The sequence below is a fragment of the Python bivittatus genome, unplaced genomic scaffold (genome assembly GCF_059951505.1).
Source record: "Python bivittatus isolate LINGU-HERP-01145 unplaced genomic scaffold, Pbiv_v1 ctg000080_np1212, whole genome shotgun sequence".
NCBI classification, from domain to species: Eukaryota; Metazoa; Chordata; class Lepidosauria; order Squamata; family Pythonidae; genus Python; species Python bivittatus.
In genome coordinates, this window is record NW_028277035.1 from 62,719,417 (window position 1) to 62,731,490 (window position 12,074).

Here is a 12,074-nt window from a genome sequence, read left to right on the forward strand (position 1 = left end):
CTCTATTTCCCTCTTTCCTGTCCTTTATATTAAGAAATGAAAAACATTTTGTCCACTTATATATCTTACCTAGGAAACTAGGACAGGAAAACGGCTTCTGCCAATGCAGGAGTGCACTCATTTAAACTGCTTATTTCCAAACTGCAGGAAAGATATAACACTGAAACCTACAGTGCCAATTACTAAAACTGCAGGTAGTTACCAGTCTACCAGCAAACCTCCCATCATGTTCTAATCTATGCGGCTATCTGAATTCCTTTTCTGGGTGTCTCCTTCTGATGTATAGCAGAAAGCAACTTATAAAATAGTGTATAATTTAATGGGAGGGAATATGTTTAATCTACCCCAGCAGATAGTCTAAATCTCTCTCCTGAGTCAGATCCAGAGATCCTCCCATCCTATTCTGAGTCCTGCTGCTGTCATTGATACCTTTTTGCTTTGTATCCTTGGAAAAATCCAGTGTCAGGAAAGCAAGAGAATGGTATCAGATCTCTAATCTTCCTCTCTTTTGCCAATCAAGTCATACACAGCACACAAACACAAAGACACACACACACATACACAGCTTCTCTCACACACTTTCATGTGTGATCATATGCTTCCTAACACTAACATAAAATGTATCCTCCAAAAGTAAATATTGTGGCCCTATTCAAAGTAAAGTATATATTGGAAAAATGATACTGTATATACAAGAAAAGAAATATTTAATATTTACAGGTATTCCTCAACTTATGACCATTCATTTACAACCATTTGAAGTTATGATGTTACTGAAAAAAGTGACTTATGACCGATCCTTGCACTTCCGACCACTGCAGCATCCCCACAGTCACGTGATCCAAATTCGGGTGCTTGGCAACTAGCATGTATTTACAATGTTTGCAATGTCCTGAGGTCACATGATCGCCATTTGCAACTTCCCAGCTGGCTTCTGACAAGCAAAATCAATGGGGAACCATGTGATTTGCTTAACGACTGCCGCAAAAAGTGTTGTAAAATTGGGTGTGGTCATATGATGATGACCACACCATTTAGCGACTCATTTTCTGGTCCCTATTGTGGTGATAAGTTGAGGACTATCTGTAGCAGCATCTTAGTTTTGTCAAGAGTATTATAGCACTAATCTGTCCAGAAATATTGTATAAAACCTTTATCCAAACTTCTTTATCTGCACATTTTTTGATTGTTTAGGAAATATTAAAGCCATATTTTGTTACAATGCTTCAAGAGCTATAGTAATGGGAAGCATTATATCTAAATATATGAAATGAATAAATAAATGGCAAATATAGGATGAGACACATTGAAAATATTACTCTGTATGACAAAATAGTATTTTACCACTTGCTAGAGGTAATAAACCACTTTTATTTAGCATTATTGAAAGGGTGGCAAAAGTTGTAGATGATAGAGATAGAGTTTAAGATATAGAAGCAAGTGACTCACACAATCGATGTTGTCTGACATGTTCAGGATGATGTAGTTTTTGCCTGCCAGGTTGCTCCAGTCCTTACAGATAATCTACAAAACAAAACCAACGAAAACCTCTCTGAGTTAACATGCAATTATTTTGGGAAGCGGTATAAGCCTTTTTTTAAAAAAAAAAGAATATGAAGTTTTTACCCCAAATCAGAAAACCAATCATTTTAGCCCTTATTATATAATCTAGCAGCATATTTCTCAGGTCTGATGCTGATACTCAGAGAAGAAGATAGATGAATCTGTGAACAGATGCCGCTGTGGCTCCAAAGTGCTCAAGAAACTAAGACATAGATCAATAACACAGGTGTGTAAAATTCAAACTAAATTTTGGGCCATTGTAATTACCTCCATGGGCCACATTATATCTGAAGTTTGGGCCATCCAAAACTTCCAAGAGAATGACTTATACAAGCTGGCATACACAATGTACGTATGTATTCAGAGTTCTGTTTGAGCACACTATACTGTCAAATGCTCATGTTTATGCTAGTAATAGTCAATCAATGTACAAATGGAAAATGAACTGCATTATGCATCTGAAACAAAGCTTTCAAATCTGCAAGAGAGTGGTCTGTATAATGCCACCACTTCATAGCTAGCATAATGCTTTCTTGAGTGTGAGACACTTCTATTTCAGCACCATATAAATAATATAGTGCATACAGAAATATTTGAAGAATGAGAAGCAAGTGCCCAAGATTAAGCCTTGAGTAACCCTAAATCTCTACCAATGTCTCCTCTACAAATGGCATTCTGTAAATGATGCAGTTTTGAAGAGTATTTCACCAATGCAGATGGGTGTCAAATAGAACACAATGGATACAATCTATTAGACAACATGTGTACAAAATGTCTTTCAAAGCAGGCATTCCCAAACTCTTTAGCTCATTGATCCTTTCATGAAGTTTCAGATTGTTCATCAACCCCCCCAACGTTTATTATATGAAAATAATTTAATAAATACTTTAATAGTACTACAAATAATAATAACAACAAGAACATCAACCCTTGGATAGTTCCATCGACCCTTGGTGGTCAATACTGACCACTTTGGAGAACCCTGTTTTAAAGAGATTCAAAGTCATCAAGTTCTGCCAGGACTTGAAATGGAAAGTTGGATTTCAGTTTTTAGCTCAAGTGGGTAACTCTTGGCCATTTTTTTGGAAAACAAATGGATCAATAGCTTATAGAAGTACTATAATTTGCTGTTTGCCATTATGACAAAAATAACTTCTACAAATGTTTTAACAGCAACAGCATTCTCTTTTCCCCAAAGCAAATTTAGGCTACAAAGATTACCTTTTTGATAACGTCACACTGAGGGCCACTGAGTCTTTGGTTTAAAAAAAAAACCCAAAAACTGGCACTCAAGATGTTTATACTTTTTTTTTTAACCAAAGACTCAGATGTCTAATAACAAGTACAGGTTTACCACTTTAATTGTTTACTTTATGAATATTCATATGAAGTTTCTGATAGATATAACATTATTTTTACAGCAAACGTCTTGCATTGTTATCATTTTCTGTAAAGCTGTTTGCATGTATATTTAAAATGAAAGGATTTAATATTGCATGCAAAATTTCATATTCACTGTGCATATATTCATTTTAAATTTCTCATCTTACTTTTGGGACCTTGCAGTCATTCCTGGGATATTCTCTCAGGGTACAAAATACTGATTTATAAACAAAAGCACAAATATGTATTAATTTCAAATCAGGTGAATTCTTATCAGGCAACTTTTAAACATTAATGCTGCACATTCATGGCATACTTCATGCTGTCATTTCAAAAGGTATATTTTTGTAAAAGAAAAAAAAACTCAGCTTAATAGTTCCACTGGTGGAGACTGAAAAGAATCCATCCTTGCACAGTTTATATCTGCAAACTTAGTTTCAATATAATGCAATCCAACTTTACCATCCATACAAGACAACAGTGGATAGGATAACAACAGGAGACAGTGGTGAACACAGTGCCAATCAAGAAGGGGGTGCAAGGAGAGCATTTGGCCTGGCCTCAAGGTCAAAGGGAGCTTTAAATTTAACACTTGTTCATTATTTTTCAAAAAATCAAATTACACCTCACTCTCAAAGTACTATTTCTAAAATTGGACTGAGATTCCTAAAATGATAGCATTTAGTAACAGTCAGGGGCCAGTGATAAATAATGTTGGAGCATATCTGTAAAGCAGGGGTCACCAAACCTTTCAGCCCATGACCCCTTCATGAAGTTTCAGGTTGTTCATCGACCCACAAACATTTATTATATGAAAATAATTTAATAAATACTACTTTAACTCATAGGACGACGAATAATAATATCAACAACATTGACCCCTTGGATAGTCCCATTGACCCTTGGGGCTTGATAATGACCACTCTGAGGAACCCTGCAAAGAATAGTGCTATTTATTTATTTATTCATTATATGTCTATATAATACAAATTTGCCTATCATGTAATTGTATCCCAAAGGTTAATAAGGCTGTGCAATACTGGGCAACCTTGCAAAGAATAATGCTATTTATTTGTTTGTTTGTTTGTCTATATAATATAAATTTGTCTATCATATAATTGTATCTCAAGGGTAATAGTGCTGGTTAATAAGGCTGTGCAATGCTGCAAGAGCATGAACACGGCATCTGTCCATAGCTCCTGAAAGCACTAGCACCTTTCTCCAAGATCATGTAACTATCCATGCAATCCTAGGGGAAAAACATGTCTGCCAACTCCTCAAGGTAAAGAATTACTGTCTGCATTCCTGCATGTTCCGAAGCACTTTTCTGGAACTGAATCCGATGTGTTGCCTAGCTCAGTTGGTCTGTGGGTGTGCATGTACCTCATTCTCTCTCTAAAGTCATATTATTTGAAACCTTAAAAATACAAATCTAACCAATGGGACATCAGAAGAATGAACACTTAATTCAGAGATGGTCTTCATAGTATCACAATGACACTTAAAAAAAAAGAATGTCTGAGAAAAAAGAGAAACACTTGAAACGTCTCGAGAATCAGTTCAGTTGATTTAAAAATTAATAAATTAAAACAATATATCCATTAACATATCTCAGAATCTGGCAATTTTTGTTCCTACTTAAAGAAACAAAACAAAGGACGTTCAACTGCATCAAAGCAGTCGATGTACCTGCCAAGGCACTTCCACTTATTCAAGAAGTTCTTATTCAAACTTCTAGGTATTCTAGAATTACTGATTCATGACTTTCAGCAGAAATGCTCAGCTATCATTACTAGGCTATTCTAAATACGACAGTTTTACACTGGTTTCAAAAAATATATCTCAGTCTATTCCAACTAGAACCTGATAGCTTTTTATTAACCAATTAATTAATTACTCAGTCAAGTTTTCTGTTACATTGCCTGGGACCTCATTTAAAAATTGTTTACTTTATTGTTATGAAGGGCTGTTATAACTTTTGTAGTATACTGATTTTCATGTTTGTTTTATACTTATTATGTATATATACCACCTTGAGAGGGTTTGGGCCTTAAAGATAACCTGGAAATTAATTATCTATTAATCAGTTTTAAGCTCCTTTATAGGAAAAACATTACAGCTTTTTAAAATAGGATTTTGAACCTACAAAGCTATGGCATTTTAGTACTATGGTTCTGGTTCATGCTTGTGTCAGTTAAGAAAACAACCACCTATAAAGAAATTAAAAGGCAAATCACACTTGATGAAGAATGTAAGTAATATAATGTTAAATAATTTATTTGCTTGCTCCCAGCCTTTAAAAACACAGGGGATTCTAAGTTTAAATACTCATCGTCCACTGACCTACCCACAATTTTCTTACCTGTGTCAAACTCCAGGGAACTCCTGAGGCAAGCACATCCATGTGAACATCTCTGTTTTGTGGTGTAAAGCTCTGTTCTGCTGCAGAAGTTGTGATGACAGGCAGTTTTGTATCCTGGCTATTCTGAATAGGAGTTGGAGTTGGGGCTCGTTCACTGGTCCAGTCCCAAAAATGTCCCAAAGAGCTGGGATTTGATGGGCTGCTAGGAGTCCTGGAAACAGTCTCAGTTACTTGGGGGCTATCCTCATAAGAACCTATTGGATCTTCCCTTGTCAGTTCCACTTCAGCCACAACTGTTCCTGCTATGGGTTTTGGAATCTCCCCATGTGTTGTGGCCTTTCCTTCTTGCATATCACCTTCTACTGCAGCTACTGTTGCTAAGACTAATTCCCCTTCTATTTCTATTGTAGCTACTGAGCTCTCTGGAGTAATCTTGGGAGAAAGTTCTGAGACAAGCTGGGGGCCTGTAGAGGCCTCGGCTGAGAAGATGGGAGACAGAGGCAAGAGACTGGGTCCCATGCTGCTCCCTAGGTCAAAGCCTGAAGAAGAATACTCAAGTGCAGATTCTTTCCCATGCTTTTTTGTAGCCACTTCAGTCCCTGGACCCATTCTGCTGGTTGCAGTGGAGAAAAGGATAGAGTATAAAGAATCCTCTTCAGGTGTTTCAGAAAAAGTGACTTTTGGCATTTGCCTGCTTTGAGTCGTTCCTTTTGACTGGTTTATCGGAAGCAATCCTTCCTCCTCCTCCTCAAGGACACTGGTGGAAGGGGCTTCAGAGTCTGGATCCACAGAATCAGTTATTGGATCAGAAGTGGGCCCTTCTTGGGGGTTTTTCACTTGTGTTCTGTTTTCTTTGGGCAAGGCTTTCTGGGAAGCAAGTGGAAAATTGTAATCTGAAAATAAACAGAAGAGGCTTCCTTAAAACCACATGGCAGAAATCCCACAAGCAGCTCCTCTTAAACTTTATCTGGAAAAATTAAGTAACTGATGTTTTTTCACGACACTCCAAATCTGCTGCTTCAGGTAGCCATTTCATTCATTCTAACGCAGGAGCAGACCCAGAAATAGGAACATTAGTCTCTGACCCTTCTCTATTTGTTTCTAAGGAAGAATCCAGATATCTAATGTTTTAATTTATCCTGTGTTCTTTTTAACTTCAGTTTCTCCTTCTACCTCTCAAAATACTTCAGCAATATTTCCCCAGCTCCTTCTGGCAAGCCTTCCCTATGTAATTTCATCTTTGTCAGTTTCCTTAAATGACTCTTTTTATCTACAGTGCTAGACGCTACTCAAAAATCAAACATTTCCAAATGATGTGTACATGCACATTTTATGTAATCCACACTAGAGACACACCCTTACAATATTTTACCTTATCTGTATATACTCTGTAGGATAGGGGAAAGCATTCTCTGCTTACAATACAAGGCACACTGATCATATTATTTAAAGGCTGGATTTGCTCATTCTGATAACTTATGTTTTGCTTAATAATGGTTTATGGAATAAATGAAAACTGCCTGAATTTGCACAATTTACTGAAGCATAAACTGTATTTTACAAACCACAGTGGTTGGATTCACACACTGAGCCAAAAATAAGCAAACCATATTTTGGTTCAGAGTGAGATGTGAACCCAGTCTCTGAATTACAACAGTTGTATGCAACCTGCAGAAAAAGAGACAAGCTATTAGAGAACAATTTTTAGCACATTGTCCTAATGTCACCCACCTTATTCATTATTTGAATTCTAAAGTATATTCTCTAAGAAGACATGCAACAGTAGTTCCAGTGATGGGTTTTAAAGTCTGCATCCTCACAGTCCACAGGGAATACCTGAGGGTCAGTTTGTTGTGGCAAGGAGTTTATCTTACATTCACTCAGCATGCTTGATTCCTGATATGCAATTGATAATGAGGCAGTGTTCACATAGCAGGTATGTGTAATGTCAGGTCACCCCATGCACTCAGCAGAAGGACAGAACAATGAACAGCATGCAGAACCCATTTTCCACCTTACCAATTAACGTGTTCATGTTCTTAAGAGTGAAGGTATCTCATATGGAGAGATGACTCAAACTTAAAAGTACAACCTCTTGATTTTCACATCTGTGTATTGTTCTCACAGCTGGTAAGTGTGTCTCTTCCAAGAGACTCAAAGGAAGAAGAGCAAATCTTTGAATGAACTGGGGGAGGGGGGCAGCATTAAGATGATAGGAATGGACAATGTGCAATCTGGTGGAATTTCTCCCCTAGCTCAGTTAAGAAAATAAAAGTAAAAAATAAAAATAAATCAACAATATTGCACAACAGCAGGAGCCTTGATTCCATTTCTGCTCTCAACAGCACTCTCACTGTTTAACTCCCTGATATTATGTTACTGAACTGATGCCACAATGTTCAAGTCACATCTCAAAAATCAAAGCCAGGATATTATTATGTAATTTCATTGACTGTAGGAAAGAAAGCATACTACCATAATACCAAATGTTGTTTGTTTATTTAACTAGCTACCCCTCTTACAAAAATGTGACTCTAAGCAGTGCACAATAAAAAATAAATCATAAAATCAAAATATTAAAACAAGTACAGTTAAAAAGGCATCAAGCAACGTTACCAATAACAAGATAGTAGAGACAATTGGTGTTAAAAACAGTGCAGCCATCTCATTAGATCACCATTTCCGTGAGATCCCCAAGCCTGCTGACACAACCATGTTTTGAGGGACTTCCAGAAGAGTATCAAGAATGGGGCCAAGCTCAACTCGGTGAGGGGAGATGATATTTCACAGAGCCAGCACCACAGCCCATCTCCTGGCCCATCTCCTGAGTCCCGCCAGATGAAACTCTTTCACAGACGGGACCTGCAGCGTTCCTTTTCTGCCGGACCTGATGGGATGGGCAGGGTGGAGGCAGTCCCTCAAATTACCCGGCCCCATGCCATGAAGGGCTTTAAAAGTCAAAGCCAGCACCTTGAATTGGACCCAGAAGCAAACTGGCAACCAATGCAGCTTGTGGAGCAGAGGTGTAACATGTGCCATTCTAGGGGTACACATAACTGCCCACACCACCGCATTCTGCACCAGCTGAAGCTTCCGGATACTCTTCCAGGGCAGCCCCATGTGGAGCGCATTACAGTAGTTCACCCAGGATGTGACCAGGGCATTTAGCACATGGAGCTTTGGGGGCTGCCTGAAAGAGCTTCATGCTGAAATCCAAGTGGTATTTTCAGCTATGGAGGATTTTCAGCCCCAGAGTGGAGAGGCTTGGATTTTGGCACAGAGCTTTTTCAGCCAGCCCCCAGAGATGAGAGAGAGTCCTCTTGGCAGGCTGCCAAGGCTGCCACACTCGGGCTGAAAATCCAAGTGGTTCTGAGGCCCTCCCACACCCAACCCCCACTGCACCCACACACCCCCTCACTGACCCTCCCATGCACCCCTACGCACCCCCTCACTCCCTCCCCCACCTGGCAGTGCCTGGGGCTTGCAACTTCCTGCTGGGTTCCCCACTGACTTGATTGTGGGAAGTTGGCAAGAAGTTGCGTCACTGTCAGGTTCCACCCAAAGAACTCCACGAGACAGTACAGATACAGTTCTGTTGCATTTATTAGCTTCAGCCTTTCAGACAGAAATCTCTCCAGACTGAATCTACACTTCCCAAGCCAGCCAGCCAAAACACCATGAATTCCTTAGGGTGGTGCCAGTCTCATCTTCTTAGCCTTCCCATGCTCCTGTTGGGGGCTAAGGAAATGCTTATCTCCCCGAGCGCAGCCTTCATCAAACCATTCCATCACAGTCACCTAACAACCGAGGCATTCACTTAATGATGGCAACTGGGACTGCTGGGATTTGCGTCACTAAGAGAAGTGGTCATGTGATAATTCGCTTAATGACTGCATACCTTAGCAACCTAAATTCTGGTCCCAACTATGGTCATTAGGTGAGGACTACCTGTACTAGAATTAGGTAAAACTGTATATTACCAATTGGTAAGCAGTAAGTTTAATGTAAAATTGTGGAAATTCATCATACAGTAACTGCATTTTCAAATACTTAATAATCAACTTACACAATTCATTGTCACAAAATGCAATCAAGGTCTCTTGTTAGGAAGATTAAAAAAAGGAATTAGATAAGGTCATTAAGAATAAGCAGCTTTATTACCTGTTATATCTATATCTATATAGACATATGTTACATGGACCCATATGAGCTATCAGTATTTAAGTAGTATTAAATAAGTGAATGAACAACTTCATGGAATAAACCACTATTGTGTTTGGCCTACACATTAAACTGTAAACGGTATTTTACAAATCACAAAGGCTGGTTTCCCATAACGTCCTATGCTAAAATCAAACAAATCTCAAGTGTGCATCCAGTATAATGGTTATACAGAATCTTAAAAAGAGGCCTCATGTTGGCAAGCAATAATGCAATGATGGGGCAGGGATTGCCCAAATGCCCTGCATTTCTTATGTATGTGATAGACAATTTTTCCATGAGGAAACTTGGTCTGACCTACTAAAGCCCTTCTTCTCTTTGGTTTTGAATATTCTGTCAACAACTGATACAGTTTTATCATGATTACAATCCAACCATTTTTATTTTTTAATCACCCTTATGTATCTATGATAAGTTTAAATACAATCTAGTCCATAATTGTATTGTAAAAAGGGAGTTTCACTATATAACTTTTAAGAAACAATAATAGCTATAATGGATTTCTCTAATTAAACTGAAGGAAATCAAATTATCTAGCAATTGCATGGCTATTAAGTAAGCTTTAAAAAAAAAAAATCTGAGACTTCTTTTTGAAAAGAACAGTCATTCCTATTCCCCAAAGTAGCTAACCAGTTAATAAACTAGTAAAAACAACCATTCACTTTTCTTTATGCTAATACTGGTTAGATTTACATGGACTATTTGGTATATCATTTATTTTATTTTTATTTTATTTTATTTAAGCTATTTACATAGCTACCTGTGATGCTACAGTATGCATCACCAGGCAAAGAACTGAAAATGCAGTAAAATATATAAAGCAATAAAAAACTAAATAGTGATGATGAGTAGTAGGAATGTGACATGAGATGACTAATGGCACAACAACAGGATGGATAAACATATTTCCAGCATGCCTCTGTCTCCCATAGGAGAGTCTGCTTCTTTCTGGTATCCTTTAACTGAGAACAGAAGAAGCTCCACTGTGGATTGCCTAGTGCGCCTAGTGAAAAGTTTGTGGCACAGTAAGGGCCCTTTAGGCACTCTAACAGAACCCTTCCAGATAAGGTACTGTGACACTACTCTTCTTCTTTTATCAATATGTCTCTAGTACCCCCAATCCACAATACTTTGACTGAGTCCTGCAGAAATCACCATGGTACGTCATACTGCATTTCTGTTTTCTGACTCTGCATCTAAGAAGCTGCTTGCTCAGACCTCTTCTGCAGCATGCCCCAAATCCCAGCAATCTTTAGCGCTCCCAATTTCTTCTGCGCAGCTGGCCTTGCGCTGCCTAATCAATGCCTGGGCATGGTCTCACTCTCTCTCCAGTTCCCATGTTCTCACCGCCCATCCAAGCAGCAGTGAAGACCTCACTAAATGTTGCTCCCCTCATGCAGTACGATGTGGTGTCATATTGGTGGATTCCCTGTCTATCTTTCCCCTCCCCAATAGCATCATCTACCAAGGGGAAATCAAATGCCATTTGCTTTCCTGAATATGTGGTGAGGCAGGTTTTGGGGTTCAAGGCTTATTATTTTTTAATATTTATTTAGCTTTAATGTATGTTATTTACTGCATTATTCTTCTGACAGGACCATTGATTTACTAGGAATAGATGATTCTTCCAAGAAATAGAAGATCAATATATCTATGTCAAACAACTACCCACCAAGGAAGTATATTGCTATGAGCAAAAGAGCTGGTACGTGCTGCACCTCTAGCTCTTTCTTTCCTTTCTGCTGCTAGAGCCAGCTCCCCATGCATCATTTTTGGCCAGGCAAAGAGACTTTTCTGTCTCTCTACCCCACTCCTTACCTCTCTCTGTGTATGGGGTGTGTGCTTTCCCTACTTCCCTACTTCCAATCTTCCCAGCATTCACCCATCTATCTACACAGAACATACAGATGCACCAAGCAGTGTCTACGTGACCTGGCTGGCAGGTCTGTCAGTCTCTTGGGAGTTTGCTATTCTAGGTCAAAGAGAGAAAGATCAGGTGTCTGGTCTTTCTTGCAGCCAAAGCCAAAATGGCCATGGGGGCACAGTGCCCAGCAACTGGATGGGTAGGGAGCATTTCAACACCAGACTCGCCTAGCTGATAATTGAGCAGATCACTGTGCCCAAATCCTTCATCCCCAGACTCATCCCTAGATTGTCATCCCTAGGCAAGACCTCTCTTGGGAGAAGAAGGAAAACTAATCTTCCAAACCAAAACCATTAAAGACAACTGTAGGCTGGGAATGAGAGGACAGTAATGTCATGAGGATGCATCTCTCCAAAATGGTTAATAAAGCATATTTGTGCTGCAACAAGCAGGGTGTCAGGATGAGCCCTATGTAGAGCTGGCTTCTTTGATTACATACATGTCTAGATCTAGATCTTATTGATAAAACATTCTATTTTGGCATAAGCAACATTATGCAGAATACAAAAAATGAGTAAGAAATAGTAAGCCAAAGAACATAAAGCGAAATACAGCTAAAACTAGTTTATACCAGCACCATTCACTATACTTCTTCGTATCTTTTTATCCTTGTAAACCATC

At 38.8% G+C, this 12,074-nt stretch overlaps 1 protein-coding gene across 1 annotated transcript in view; it reads right to left on the reverse strand.

The window, feature by feature from the left end:
- The window catches only part of PODXL2 (podocalyxin like 2), a 64,773-nt gene that overhangs the window by 16,590 nt on the left and 36,109 nt on the right, over positions 1–12,074 (reverse strand). Inside the window, exons 3-4 of the mRNA XM_088134790.1 lie at positions 5,309–6,201; positions 1,450–1,524 (exon numbers count right to left, since the gene is read on the reverse strand). Coding sequence (XP_087990916.1) covers positions 1,450–1,524; positions 5,309–6,201 — 968 coding nt within the window. The remainder of the gene's footprint in view (positions 1–1,449; positions 1,525–5,308; positions 6,202–12,074) is intronic.